General features: G+C 40.9%; 1 protein-coding gene across 1 annotated transcript in view; it reads right to left on the bottom strand.

Annotated features, from left to right (window-relative positions):
- epha10 (EPH receptor A10) overlaps positions 1–11,410 on the bottom strand; it is a 130,611-nt gene extending 119,201 nt beyond the window's left edge. The window contains exon 1 of the mRNA XM_011481140.4: positions 11,200–11,410. Coding sequence (XP_011479442.1) covers positions 11,200–11,275 — 76 coding nt within the window. The 5' untranslated portion in view covers positions 11,276–11,410. The remainder of the gene's footprint in view (positions 1–11,199) is intronic.
- Positions 11,411–16,273: the final 4,863 nt, after the last annotated feature.

Here is a 16,273-nt window from a genome sequence, read left to right on the forward strand (position 1 = left end):
CACAGCTCAGCGCATCACAAAAGCCCCGAAAATGCTTCAAAAAATGAAGCAATAGAGGAAAAATACTATTTTAATCCAGAAAAACATGATAGAAAACATCACAAATAATGATCCTTTCAAAATAATAAAATAGTAATCATTCCCTATTTGAGGCAGATTTCCTGCTTCCAGCTGTCATTTGGAATTTCCCACTGATAGAGCGTTAAAGTGGAAATTTACCATCAAATTTATTTCTGATGTTTCCCACTTAAAGCTGTTTAAGCAAATAGCATCTAATTAAGGAATTTCGTTCTTTTAATTTAACTAATTTCTCAGTTTCTCTTGCGCTTTTTTATGAGCATTAAATTGACTTGAACTCCAGCATTTTAACATTTAACCATTTTTTTCTTCACTACCCTGCAACTTATTTAACAATAAAGAAACATCATTTAGGGAATTGCAACTTTTTAACATTTTTTTCTTTTTCTATTTATTAATGTAAAAATAACTGTTCTGCATTGTTAAAATTATTCAACTTTTTCTTGGATATTTTAAATTTGATGTATTATTCAGCTTCCTTGTGACTTTTTAGAGGATTTAGCATTTAGGAATTTGACATGAATCATTATAAATGAGGAAATTGTTTTTATCTTTAATATAAAACTGTTTCTTTACCAAGAATCGGATTAACAAAGAGGGATGAGTGAATAAGAAAGTACATTTTATTTATATAGCAACGTTCACAGATCAGAAGTCACAATGAGCTTCAGAAGTAAAAATAATAATAATAAATAAATAAATACATGTAAACATAAAAGATAATAAATAATAAATGTTTACCTTAAATGTTAGGCTAAAATAATTTCAAGGCAGCTTAAAGTACTATACTAATTAAATTAAGGCCTTTACACTACTGACCAATGGGATGGAGCCCTTTTATGCTAGATGCCTGCCTCCTAGGGATGGATATCGTTAAGGTTTTAACGGTACTACTACACTTATTGATACTGCTTATCGAACCGGTATTTTAACGATACTCTTATCGATAATTTTTGAGGAAGAAAAATAAATAAATAAACAAATTAAGAACAAAGTATTTTATTTCCTCTTAATGCTTATACATTTTTTGAACTATAAAAGTAAAATACATGAAAAAATAAGTTATTTAAAGAAAAATAAACAGCAATGTTTTGACATATTGCTGTCATGTTGTAATAATAAAACAAATTAAATAAATGTTTGAGTTCATAAGATCATCCCAGAGAAAGTCTCTGCTTGAACCCCGCAGTGAAAGCTGCGTCTAAATCTGATGCCGTGTTTGCATCTCTCTGACAGAGTCTGGAGCCATAGCTCCTCCCCCGCTTCTCTACCTGTTCACCTGTTCACATCCAATGCAGCAGTGAGTCGTTTTTTCCCGCGCCCCTCCAGTGTATTCTACACATAGAGCGCAAAATACGGTCATCATAGCAGCAGGTTGACACGATAGTCGGGGCGCTCTAGCGCAGATTTAATTAATTTTACGTGCGCGCCGCGTGCTGTCTGAACAACAGCGTCGCCCCCCGTGCACACAAATAACCAGACAGACCTCTCCTCTTCAGCGAGAATAGCGAAATTTATATAATCATTAACTAACAGAAAATTGACTGACTTGGTGAGTTAAATATGGCAGATATCGTGTATATCTTGCGGGACACAAAAAAAATCAGACTTCTCCAGTACCGATAGCAGAACCGTTGAGGTCAGATCTTAACGATCCCACGGTCTTGAAGAATGTTGCCCCGGGGCTCGTTCAGTACCGAGGCTTGGTACCCATCCCTACTGCCTCCTATGTAGGTTGGGGTCATTTGGTGTATCATTAGCTATGCTAACTTTTATTATAATAAAACTGTTGCATTAAAATAGAAATAATGTATTTGGTCGATTTTGTTTTGCTTTTAGTTCATGTATCGCAAGTCATATCGTCATCTCAGTATGGATCACAACTGTCACAAATTGCAAGTTCATCTCATATTGTAGAAGTGTTTGAAAAGGTCTAACAAAGGCTTTAGATGTTGAGTGTCATTGTCACATAACAGGTTGTTGCTCCAAGCAGAGAATGTCCAACTGTTTCTGCAGAAATGACATTTTCCCACAACGGTTGCCCCGCTTTGATTGGCTGGCTGAATCATTGACAGGCTGACTTACACACAAGCTGTTTACCGACTCACCGCCGGTTGGTCTTGGACCCCTAGTCAGATTTACCCGGCTGGTTTTTCCGGGCTGCCTCCTCGCCGACCGAATGATTGACTGGCCCGCTAAATGACTTCCAAAGAGGAAATTAACAATTATAAGCAAAAAACAACGGGAGCCTTGCTGCTTGTGTGACGCTGATTGCAATCATGACTGGGCACACAAATGGAGCCAAACAAACGCACAAACAAACAACAACTTGGAAGTAGTCCCGACAAAAACGGGCAGCAGGCGTGAGAGACCCAACATCACAACATCTGGGGACGAAGAGATCTCCATGGCGACCGTGATAAGATTTATGAGCCGCATTATCATGGCACTGATACACAATTCCCATTAAGCCAAACGTGATTAACTCACTTTAAGAGCTCGTTAGGAGCTCTGAGGATGCAGTTTGTCTCCTTTTCTGTGAAAACGGCATAAGCTTAGTGAGGGTGATCAGTGCATTTGGAGACACACGGCCCGTCAAACGGGTCAACGGCAGGAAAATCGGCCAACAGCGTAGGAATCCGACTTAACTGATGTGGAAACTCTTTGCAAGGCTTCTTCACTGCAATCATTACTTCTATGTTTTATAAGATTAGCGATGGGTTAAAAACACTAATTGATCAAAAATTACAGCAAAAAATGAATCAAAACTTTTTATTTAACAGACAAAAAACATAATTATCCTGTTGAATTTTTACCATATGAATTCAAACTATAATAGGAAGTTTCCATCTTGGATCAGTTCAATTCACCATTTTAAAAAAATAACTTTTGAATCACAAACAAAAATAGTTTCACCGTCAAATTTTACAAAAAAAAAACCTAACTTGTAATTCAAAATGAATTCCATTTGGTCATTTGGTATGCATTTCCACCCATGAAAGTCTATTGTCTGGCCATCTGGGGGACAAGAAACATTCATAAGTACATTTTTGAGAATATACTGTCCAGTTTTGGGTGAAAATTACTCACTCCCATATGTTTTGAATGAAATGGGCCGATGAATGCATGTGCTGATTTTCAAAAGTCTTCCATAGCACCATAGCAACTCAATTGTCCAACTTTTGTAAGAATCAAACTTGGTGCTGGATTGAAGAAGAAATGGTTTAAGAGTAAAATTACCTGAATTGACCAAAACCTTTACTAAAACTATCACACATCAGTGTATCAAATCCCAACACTTTTTCTGAATGTTTGTCCAAATAAAAATATTTTTATGTTAATAATACCTATCATAACTCAAACTGTAAAAGGAAATTTACACCTCTCATCCAATCAAATCACCGTTTTTGTGAAAATGACTTAAAAAACCCAAACAAAAATGAATTTATTCTCTAAAATTACAAGAGAAGCAAAGTTGTTGCCCAAATTGACTAGATCTGGTCATTTGGTAGTGATGCCCAACCAGGACCGTTCGTCTGGTGTTTAGAAACTGTCATTAGTGAGTTTGGTTTTAATTAGATCTGATAATATGGCTTTAATCTCACATTTTGGTTCAAAATACTTGCTCCCATGAAGGTCAAGGTCCATAGCTACCATAACAATTTTTTGATGTAATGGGCTGAAGAACGAGTGCGCCAATTGTCAAGCCTCCACAATCAACTAAAGTGAAAAGCCTTTCATTGCATTTCATGTAAATTTTTGTCACATAAACAGGGGTTTAACCAAGTATGGCCATAATATTGATTTATTGCTGTGTTCATTCACAGCGTGATTTCCTGTTGATGGGATGAAATAGAAACAGTCATAAAACCAGCCAGTAAAGTGTTGCGACGACTTAAAGACTTGCATTTGTGGATGAAGCTGAAGGACCTGATGCTGTGGGAGTATAGTTCATACAAAGGTGTGGAAATCTACAAAGTTTCCAACTATGAAACAACATAGCAAGCTGCGTCTGCTAGCAAAACTCAAAGTTTGACACATATGCTGTGGTTTCTCCATTCTGTTACTTATCAATAAGGATTTCTTTTATGGCAATTCGGCACATCGGGGACTTTCAGCATAGATGTTTGATGATGACTGTTATAAATGCAGACACAACAATCATGACATGAAGGTTGCAGAGTGGTTGCTATGAGAACAGCATGTTTGTCGAGGAAGTGTTGTCGAGGACTGGATAAGTGACAGGATGAGTGTGTTTGTGGGGGTGAGATGAAGAGTGCAGAAATAAATATGAAAAGAAAAGGAAAGAAAAATTCGGAAGCAATAACTGCTAAAAACGTGTCTTAAAAAATGTAAGTGTTTCATAGCTTTTGGGGAGTGGGTGGAGTGAAAGGGTGGGTTTTAAAGGGTGGAGGAAGTGATGGAGTCCTGGATGAAGAAAGAGAACAGGTCTTAAAGAGCCTAAAGACTCACTCCAGACATCTTCTAAATACTCTGAGCTGACTTTGATGGTTTTCAAGCCAGAGTTGCTCTTTCAGTTCGTTTAAGTTTATTTGCATCCAAGTTCTAACAGTAAAGCTGCCATCTTCACCAGGTTGCCACGGCAACAGCCCAAGCAAACTTGTTTACCTCTCATGAGCCAGGTCTCTGCAGGACCTTCATCAGAAACAACACCAACAATCTGCACTGAAAGAGTCAGGAGGGGAGAAGATGATAAACGGCAAACTTTAGATTCTGACGGTTCCAATAAAGCGGGGGGCTCGTTTGAATCCAAAGCGCTGGATCGTCTGGAGTCATCTAGAAGCGAAATGGGATCATGTCATCACCTGCAGCTGGTTCGCTTGGCAGACGGAGATTGCGGTGAGATGTTCTGATCCGATCGGTAGGTTTCAGCTGTTCTCACCTCTAACAGCCGTTTCTTTGCACCTCTGATGAACCCAGCGGGTCTTGCCCCCCCCCCATTCTCTTCTGGATAAATTGAGAGGACCCCCCCACACACACACAAACACCTACCCTTTCATCTCCCTCCTCCTCCACTCAGACATCCATTCATTACAGAAAATTCTCAGAGGGGGGGCACTGGATTCAACATCAGCCCTCCAACACCACCACTTTGAGGGGGGGGGTGAGTAAGTCAAGGGGGGGGGGGGGGGGCAATAGACTGAAAGAGCCTGTCAGAATTTATGTTTTTATTTATCACCACAAAGGCGTGCAGGTAAAAGGTCAGGTGGCTCTGAGCCCCGCCCACTCAGGAGAGCTCGGCACGCCTCAGCTGATGGGGCGTGCACGCGCACTCCGGCCATACGTCCGCACAAGCGTCTGCTCTGCTTAATGAGTCTGAAAGGTCAAACGCCTCTCTGGGAGATTAATGGGGTTTCCTAGTTTGAGAGCCGCCGCCGCCGTTCCCAACACCAAGGTCATTAAGACTGCAGACTGACGGCACAACACACGGATCCCGCAGACGAGGCGAGATCCACATCAGGAAAGGAGTTTTGTAAGGGAACGTTGGAGGTTCTGCATCAGGAGGCATTCTGCCTTAAACAGAAGCTGTGGACAGCCAAACAGGCAGATTACGGAGCTCTACAACCCGGACAAACCCCCAGACTACCTGTTACAGGTATTACCTTTCAGACAACGAGCATGTGGATGTGCAATGTGTTCACCAGGTGAGTCTGAGTGGGGAAGTGAAACCTCGTGCTACGGCACTACGAGAACGGATGGAGGATGGACATCATCATGTTCCAAAAAATACAAGTACCCAGTTTTGTCGGCTCACATCAGCCTTACATAAGTGACGACAGACGCTCTGAGGGTTCAAACCTCCCCCGATGACCTCCAACACAAACCACTGACAGACAAAGTCAACTCGAGTCAACAAAGGCTCTTTTGCCTTAGGTCGTACATTTTCATATTTCTGCGAATAAAAGATGCTGCAAGAAAACTTGGGTCGCATTCTCAAAGGTAGACATGACCCACCTGATGGTTTTTAAGCCAACATGTGGAAAGCAGGTTGACTACCGAGATCCCTCCAAAATAAAGCCCTCAACCGAACAGGAAAAGGGTCCGGGAAAGGTCACAGTACCCTAAAAAATGTGAAACTGATCTGGGATGAAGACCAATTAAACATCAACTGAGTGTCTGAGACAACCCCCCCCCCCCCGAGCCTCACATTAATGCACTCACTGTTCATCCGTCTGAGCAGCAAAATCTGCCAAGCTCCACACAAACACGGCGGCGACATTCATCAACTTCCCACACCTCAGGATGGAGGAAAACTCTCAGAAAGCCGGAACACCGGCGCACGTCGGACTCGGGCCACAAATCATCTCTCGGAATCTGGCAGCGTGGGAGGCGCGAGACATTTTAATTCACAGTCTTCCTCCTACTTGAGATGGGTTTTTTGCATATAACCTTTGAAGAACCTTTGGAGAACAAGCCCTGGAGATGCTTGCACAAAGCGCTGGCATGAAAGCGCGAGCGCTTTTCTCACTGCAAGACGCTGCCAACGCCGGATGGTTCTAATGTTCGCTTTATGTCCGCAAACCAGCAAATATTATTCCCAGGATGAGATAAGACACACAAACACACACACAAACACACACACAAAATCTGTGAGGTGCATTTGAGGGGAAAAAATACATTCTGGTTTTACTTTCTGTCTAAAAATACAAGAAACACAAATCAATCAGCAGCCAGAAACAAAGACTCACTGAAAACTACTAAACACTCTTCTGATGTCAAAGCCTTCAGTTTACTGACATTCATGTCAGAACTTTCAGCTCTACATCTTCAGTATTTACACATTTTTTTATTTTTGACGTCCTGCTAAAATGGATGAAAGTTTCAAATCATCAATAAAATGAAGTGAAATGTTCACCAAGACAGAAGATTTCAGGTTGAAAAGACTACACCAATACATTTGAATATCTATATGTTCACATTTAAACAAATTACAGTCAGTTTTTCTTAGTTTTTTCACTCGAAACAATTTAGATTTTTCACAAAGTATATTTTCTAACGGCTTGGAATTCACGTTTGTAGTTTTTAAAACTTTTCTAAAGCTAATTAAAATATTTAGCAATCAAAGACAAACTTTCTTTATCATTTTCCAAGACTGTTCTGTTCACTGATATGGCATTTAAGCTCATTTTTTTCTGAACAGCTTTATTATTTAGCATACGGGTAAGCGATTGTATACAATATGCATGTCAGCTTTGCTGTGCTTACACATTTTCAGCATTTTTCTAACAATTGAAATACAATTTTAATGCATAAACAGTTTACCTAAGGCATTTTATATATGTGTTTATTATGAAAATGGATTTAAACAGTAAAATATAAATATTGTTATAGTTGGCAGTGTTCCAGAAAACCTTTTTGACTTGTTTTTAACTTTAAGGCTAATATCTTATTTGGTGTGCAAATATAGACAGGTTTTAGCGTAATTTACGTTTTGTTTTTTTTGTCTCTGTTGTCTTTTGTTTTAGGATAATTTAGCTGCTAATTTCAACTTAAACTAGAGCTTTCAAAAATGCTTTCATCTTAACTTCAAAAAATTTTAATTTCAAGCTAATTTCATATTTTATGTATAATTTAGCATTTGTAAAATTACTGTGTTACTTTTTAGGCATAATCTTCTTCATAGCTATCTTAGCATCTAGCTAGCATTTGCTAGCTTCTTCACAATGTTTTCAGGTTTTTGTCATTTCTCAACCATCTTTCAGAAAATAGCATTTAAATGACAGCTAACATTTTACTTTGTTCTGTTTCTTTTAAGTTAGCTTATTTTTTTATTATTAAACCTTTTCTGAAAAACCCTCTAAAAGTGCTAAATCATGCGTGAGCATGCACTAGCTTTGCTTAGATATAGCTTAGCCATTTGTGTTTTTGAACAAAGATGGCGCCATTTCTTACCTTTTTGGTGCTGAGGAAATATGAACATAGTGGACACGGTGAACACCAAAAACAAACTTTCTTTTCTTTGTTCGTTAGCTTTTTTGTACCAGTGGTACACCTCTGATCACAGCTGCTCTTTCAGACACCTTCCATCTGAACACACACGTGTCTACAAGTGAACTCCAGGTGATTTTGTGTATTTTTGTTTTTTTTAATCACGAAGCACCAGAATTGTCAGCACTGATGCTTTATTTCATCATGTCAGCGCTCAGACCAACACTCCTGCCTGGCATGCATTATTCTAAATGACAGCCCTCGCCGTCCTGCCTCTTCTGAAAATGATGGCGTCCCTGAGGCTCAGACAGGAGCAGACTGCGGCTCGCGGCGTTCACAAATCACCATGACCTCCCAGACACAAAGGTCACAAACATGCAATTCAACAGAAGCAGCAGACAGGGCTTCACGTCAACCGAAAATGAGATGGGATTGGGAAATACTTGTCATTCCAGGACCGCCCGGGAGCAGACATTTTGGGGTCAAATCAAATCTTTTCGCGTCAACCTTAAACGTTCACCAAATGTGCTCCTCAGTGATGAGTTCAAAGCTGAAGGATCTCTGACAAAACAAAACTGAGTCAACAATATTTTACACCATCATTCACAGAAAATTCCTTAAGTCAAATAGGGTTTACAAACTTAAGTGTTTTATATTTAGGACTTTTTAATACCACTTTAAATCAGATGTACACCTGTACAAAGAAGGTGCATAAGTTTCAAATTCTTATGTTATGAAGAACTTTAGGGACGGTCCTCATCTGTAGTGTGGACCAAACAGCTTAGTGTGAAAGCAAGATTTATCCAGAGGATTTACATTGCAGATTAGCAGGAGTATGGAGGGGTCATTGGGGTCAAACTTAGACTCCACCCTTCTGTAGTCTGTTAATGTTTTCCTTAAAATGAATTATCTAAGTGCTGATTTATCGTCTGAGTTTGAGAGAGTTGTCAATAAATGGAACCACAAAACTTCTTGCAAAGTTTTTCTTAAAGTCCCACTGCGATCACCTTTTGATCCATTTTAAGTAATGTTCTTTTAAGTATGATTATGCCGTTTGTAGCCAAAATAAAAAAAAACTGTTGTTTTCTAGGACCTGTTCTCTGCAGAACGGCAATGGTTCATCAGAAATTCACCTCGAAGTTGTGTGCTGTGAACGCTAGCAAAGAGCAACCCTGGTCCCCTTCCCCTTTACTGAGAGCTCTCTGTTTACACTCTCTACTGCTAGCTTACAGCCTCTCACAACCCTGACCTATCAGGAAAACAAAGACGTTCATGGATCTAGTCGTCTGAGACTGGATGCATTAGAAGGAGCGGAGTAGGGAGCTTGTAGCCCGCTTAATGTATTTTCTACATCACAAATACAATCCTCGTCAATCGGCTTTTTTTTTTACTCCGGATGATTCACACTGATCAGAATAAAGACATATTCAGAGTCGCAAAAACTGTATTTTCCACACAATAAGGCCCACTTAAAAGGTTTTTTTTCTCAAAAAACAACAGAGCGCCTTGCACATGGATTAATGCTGCTTTTGCTTATTCGTGTCGAAGCAAATTTCAAAGAGACACGCCGCTCTGTCAAATTTCAGTTTGTTTTTTTACATGGCGAGGAGGAGGAGTTGGCGTAGCCATGGTAACATTTGTTGTAACGGTATTAGTCTGGTTTTTTTTTTTTCTGTGTTGCAAACAATGTTGGGACAGGTATGTTACAGGTATTGGAAATACGCTTACATGGCAAACGTCTAGCTGTGTCAGACTATGTTTTTTTGTTTTTTTCATTTTGCAAACAAGGTTAGGAGTTAGCGTGGTCACAGTAACCTTTGCTTTAACGGTATCAGTCTTTTTTTCTATTGCAAACGAGGTTGGGAGTTACAGGTATTGTGAAAACGCTAACGTGGCTAACGTGTAGCGTGTTACAAACACGTTCTAGAGTTACTGTGAACGTAGTTATTAAAGTCTGACTGACAAACTCATTTCTGACGCTTTTGTCTTGCTTAATGCACCTTATTTATATGACAAACGTTCAAAAATAGACCAACATTGTTCGTGCTCCTTCTAACCTGATGCGACCTATGATGAAGAAAAATACAGTCATTTTCTTAATATACGTCCTCTCTCATCAGAAAAATGAACGTGTTAAAAACACCAAAACAAATAGTTTTTTCTAAGTGGGTCTTTAACAGTCTCATGTCTGGAAAAGGAGTCAATAAAATGTTTTGAATTTTTAAAAGGTTCACTTTACCCGTCCTCAAAATCCTGAAAAATTGGCCTTCAAATTTAGAGCTTTAGCTTCATCAAAACTTCTTATATCTAAATGCAAGTAAAAGCTTTATCTTGTCAACATGTTTTAGTGAATTTATAATTATATTTTTGCCTATTTGGGGCAAAAAGGAAAATTTTTCACAATTTAGACTAAACTCCCAGGACCAGCAGAGATGTCCATCCAACTCCGTCCCACGCGTGGACACGCCACGGAGGCTCCGCGGCAGTGCGGCGGAGGCTGCAGTCACCTCACGCTCCTCATCACTCCTTCCCCTGCATCAATTGTTCTTTCACCTCCTCTGCTGCAGGGAGGATGGATGCAGAGGGAGGGGAGGGAAGTAAATGAGATCCCGATGAGATGCCAAGGTGCGTTAGCGGTGAAGCGTGTGTGTGTGTGTGGGGGGGGGGGGGTCTTCACGGTTAAGAGGGAGGACTAAGAGAAGAGGAGGCACTCCTCTTCCTTACTACAAACCCAGAAACAGTCAAAAAGGAAAAGTTTTCTTCATCTCCCACAGAGAAAAATGAGCGCGAGCTCTTGGTGCATCTATCAAACTTCAGCATCAATCCAACTACGCGCGTGCACAGCGCACGAGACCACTTTATTACGCTAGATTTCAATCTACATGAGACGCACGCGCCACTTGTAATTGACACACCTCCACGTAGGTGCCAACAATTTTTTTGTACCAACGATTTTGATCCGACAAGACAAGTGATATAGAAATACGCAAGCGCACCTGATTTAAGACAAAGAACTGCACTGTCCCGCTTTTACGCGCATGCGCCCCGCTGTCGGGACCAGTTGATCCAGACCGGCAGAACTTTTCAAACCGAAGCGGCTCGTACGTCACTTCTCTCTCAGGGCACAGGTGCTCAGACTGGGCCCCCGGACCCCGTGCGCGCCCCACGTACCTTCCTCTCCGTGACAGTCCCTCTTCAGCGCACTGACGGTTAAAATCCACAGCACGAGCGCTTCATGAGGATCCATGTTCGCTCCGCGAGGCTCTGCTCATCTCTCTGCAGCCTCACGCGCGGAGCTCGGATGAGATGTGCAGGAGCCTGCGCCGCGCTCGCGCTGTTTCATACCTCGGTGGGCGGGAAAAGTCCTGAAGATTGACGGTTTAATCGAGGAATCTGGAGGGGCATCAAGTTATGCTGTCGACCAATCAGAAGCAGCGAACTGCAGCCTTCCACCTGAGCCTCCTGCAAGAGCAATGCCACTGAGCGCAGATTATATTTATAGTTATAAAAATATCGTTTAAATATGGACAGATATTTAGCACATTTTCCCTAAAAATGTAAGAAAAAATTACATTAAATGTAAAAATTATTTGAAGTTTTATTAGGAATATCTTGTTTTGAAGGAGCTAAAAACAAACATTCCTTTAGCAAAAAGTTAAGTAGTCTATTGAAGTGTACTACAAGTACACAAAAGTAAAGATAATTGAGACAGTGTACTTGAAACTTACTTTTTATAAACTATATACATATTGTAAACTTCAAAAATTTACAGATTTAGTTTTAAAAAGTATTCAGTTTGTATACTTCCTACACTACACATACATGATCTATAGTATACTTTCTATACTTCTACTTGAGTATAATTAATCAGAAAAACTTAAAGTGTACTACTTTTTTTAACTAAGGGTTGACATTCCAGTTAAATTACATAACAGAATAAACAACAAAAAAAAACTTTACAATATGAAATACCATTTGTGACAGTTTAGTAACAAGATCCAGTATTTGTTTTTCTTTTTTTGGTTATATATGAGACAGCAAATGCAGAGGTTTTAGAAATTATATGCTTTTTTAAAAATATTCTCCAAATTCATAATAATATCATGTGACTTTCCCCTTTAAACTCACTATAACCATTATTCAATTTTTGCATTTTGACATATTTTGGCCTCCGTATAAATGCAAAAAAAAAAAAAAAGATTTGAATCATCGTGACGATGTTTTGTTTTGACAGCCGGTTTAGCTCGTGCTGGTTTGCGGCGCCTTCCGTCCGTGCAACCAGGGTTCAACTCTGGGCTGCGGCGCCTTCCGTCCGTGCAACCAGGGTTCAACTCTGGGCTGCGGCGCCTTCCGTCCGTGCAACCAGGGTTCAACTCTGGGCTGCTCCCTATTCCCTTCTCCACCTCCGTGCCGGTTCCAAGCCCGGTTTGAGAAGGTTGCGTCAGGAAGGGCATCCGGCGTAAAACATTGCCAAGTTTACCATGCGACTTGTTCGCTGTGGCAGCCCCCTGATGGGAGAAGCCGAAAGAGGAAGAAGCGACAACGTTTTGTTTTCTCAAATTGTAATTTGATGACATATCTTTTGATATGAATGAGAAAGTAATAAATAACTGTCATTACAATGCTTAAACACCAGAACCTCCCACAATAACCAAGTTTAAAAAAGATCGTAGTAGTGACCCAGAACACATGCTGGGTTGGCTGACGCATCCCCTCTCAGACAAATAGATCCATGACCGTCTTTGTTTTCCTCGTCTGAGATGGAATCTGGATCAAACCTGTACGGCTGGATAGCTCCAAACCCGCTCACCATTTTTGTTGCACCTGTAATGTTAGGTAAAGGGTTGAGGGGGCTGTAAGCTAGTGGGAGAGTTCTGTTTAGGAATTTCATTTGTTTTTTTTGGGTTAATTTGAAGTCAGAATTTTGATGAAGAAAAAAACATTTTAGGAATGTTACAGTTTTCTAAGGAACAAACAGGAGCTCTAGCAGAGTGTGGTAGCACAACACACTGGCACAACATCCTACCTCCCACTGGTGCACGACCCCACTCCCTCATACATGACTCCTCCTCTTCACATTTGGCTCCTCCCCTCTGGTTACACACAACCGTGAAACAAAATCTTCATGCAGCATTCATCACAGGTCAACCTGCTTGACTGTTGACCAGTTTGGGTTAAATTCAAGTCATTCCATTTGATAATCTTCAAATTCTGGAGTTGTCTCTAATAAACCCGTTCTGTGGGGTCCAACGTCTCAACTTGGAGAATGGTTTGATCTCAGACTGTGGAGATATGGGAGTGAATCTTGTTGTCATTTCTCTTTGCAACCTTCTGCCTCCAGTGATGACACACGTGTCTTTTTAAATAAAGAAAATGCTGCTCCATACCATAATACCTCCACCACTGAATGTCTGTCAGCACAGCAGGTTGCCACAGGGTCCTCATGTTCATTGTTCATCCACTGCATGAGTGTCAGACATTGGAGCAAACAGACGTAATGGAGGACAGTTCTGCAGGCCTCTTATGAGAGCTCAGATTCGCTGCTTGCAGTCTGATTTGGATTGCAAAACGGCTGTCGGCCATTTTTTACTGCAACTTTGCAGAATTAGACCCCCGTAAGCGATGACAGAATGAGAAAATGCTCTTCTTGGGATGCCCAGCTCTGACTTTCCAGTTGTTTGGAAAATAGATGATCCACAGGTTCTCTCCAAACGATGCAGCAACGGTTGGTTAGCCCCTCCTACATATGCACGTTCCTTACAAATATAACTCCATATATAAGGGAAATAAAAAATACTTTATCAACATTGCCAAATTACTGTTTTAAATGAAAAAAACAACAAAAAAAACAGAGTTTTGTACTTTTCGTGGCATGTCAGGATGACTCCTCACTTCATTTATGGTTTTTGCGAGTGTCATGAAGCTGTAAAGGAGCTGTGGTCAGTATTTTTAAATCTATCCAACCAGCCATCCATCAATCCTCTGAACCCCCATCGTAGGGAGGATGGAGCCCATCCAGCTACTGTTGGGCGAACACTGTTGGGTACACCCTGAACAGGTCATCAGTCTGTCTCAGTGCCACACACTCAGGCACACCTACAGGCCAATTTAGAGACACCAATGAACCCATTTTGGACTGTGGGAGGAAGCCGGAGGAAAACATGGAAACACCACACAGAAAGATCCCAACTGGAATTTGAACCAGCGCATTCTCGCTGTGATGTGAGAGTGCTTACCACTGCCCCACCATGCAGCCCCCATATTTTGATCTTATCAGAACAAAGGTGGGCAGAAAATTCCTAAAAGTTGCTCAAAAACTCAAAAACAGTGAGGAGGATAGGAATCCCTGTTAAAACTCCTGCATGAATCCTGTTTGCTGATGGTGTTTGACACAATGTGATGAGATGGGATCAAAACTTAGGGAAAAACACAACATCCTGTTTTTTTCCAGAAAGACAACAGTTCTTTCTGTTTTCACAAAGAACTCGTCATATTCCAACTCGTGTTTTGTTTCACATACAAGAAAAGAGGTCAGTTTCTTCCCAGTTTTGCAGCCTCCGCACTGTTTTTCTGTCAGAGGAATTCAGACAGAAATGTTGTTTCAGGGGTTTGCATCACTGCAGCCCAAAGAGCTGACTTTAAACTGTTCCCTTTTTGAGTTGTTAGAAAAGTGAGCGCACAGAATACAAACCAGCATACAAACCAGCTCCACCGACATGCAGCACGCCGCTGCCACTTTTCCAAAAAAATCCTCTGACCCTCTCCTGAACCCTGAAGTTGAACACAAATGTCTCATATTTCCTCAAAGATGTAAGTCAGCAGAAGAAGTTCATTTCAGTTACATTTCAAAGCCCCAATTTCTGCTAAATTAATAAAAACATGAAGCATATTTTTGGCTGAAGCTTTGCTGAAGTTCTTCCCTCTCAGAGTGTCTTCACTCTCAATGTTTTGAGTTTTTCAAGTTATTTTCAATTGAGCAAATCAAAGCCAAAAGTCTGATCACAAATCTTCTAAAGGAGCCAAACTTTTTAAAACTATATTAAAAACTCAGAAAAAGAAATGTTTCAGGTCGTTAGCACGTTTTAGCACCCTTTTAGCTAAAACACAAGCTGATGATTTAAAAATGCATGAAAAATGCAGAGATAAATCAGGTGGAGGATGTCAACAGTGGAAATCAGTTTCAGCTAGTACTACTAGAATCTGAATTCAGTGTCTTTAGGATGGTTAAAACTGCCAAACACAGCCCATCGTCTTTCCAGAGGGCGTGCGAGTCGGCTGCAGCGCCTGAGGAGGAGAATTGTTTCAAAAAGAGCAGAGCTCCAGAAGAACCAGAGACACAGTTTCTGACTTAACAAGCTGGAGGGACAGAGGATTAAAAGATTTAGATGTTTACATGTACATTTATAGCTTCTGTTGGACCCCGGCAGGCCCAGGAGCTTTGAGCACGCTCCCAGAAGAAAAAGCCAGACAAGTTAAAGGAGGACAGGAAGAAGAAAGCAGAAGAAAGGAAGGAGGGAATGTGAAAAGAGCCCCCCTCAGGTCTCTCCTGTTTGTTTTTAAATCATTTCCTAGCATCCACGTTTTTGTTTTGGCCTTAATGCCTCAATGGCATGCCTGTTACTCTGCCTAGAGCGCCTAAAAGTCTTTGGCTGCACTTGATCAGTTTGCAAAATTTTTGTTTTTACTTGCTTCATTAATTAAGGTTAAAAAATGACAGGAGGAACAAAAGAACAATAAAAAAACTAACTTGCTGTTTTGCCCACCTACGTACATTTCACACTGACAGAATGACCTGAACAACCTTGACCCAGGAGCAGTCTGCAACACACCACGCCAAACGATATTCCTGCAGTTATGTTCCCCACCAATTCTAAGGTGGTTGTCATGGCCACATCACTCCAGATTTCTTGCCTCTAAGGAGGGTCACTGGGGCTGCTTCTCATCATGTGTTTTGTCCCTCAGAAGGGTCACTGGGGCGGCTTGTCCCTATGTTCTTTGTCCACAAGGGTGAGGGGTTCCCGGTCTGCTCTCTCATTCGTGTTCCCTGAGGCGAATCCCTGGGGCCACTCCCCTTTATGTTCCCCATCCCTGGGGCTGCTCCTCTTCATGCTCCCTGTTCCTGGGTAGGGTTGCCAGGACTGCTTCCCCTCATAATTCCTGTCCCTAAAGAAAATTTCTGGGGTGCTTCCCTTCTTGTTCCCCGTTCCTGAGAAGGGTCTCCAGGAGTTCTTGGAATGAATACTTC

Source organism: Oryzias latipes, chromosome 11 (genome assembly GCF_053564925.1).
Source record: "Oryzias latipes strain Hd-rR chromosome 11, Olatipes_Hd-rR_3.1".
NCBI classification, from domain to species: Eukaryota; Metazoa; Chordata; class Actinopteri; order Beloniformes; family Adrianichthyidae; genus Oryzias; species Oryzias latipes.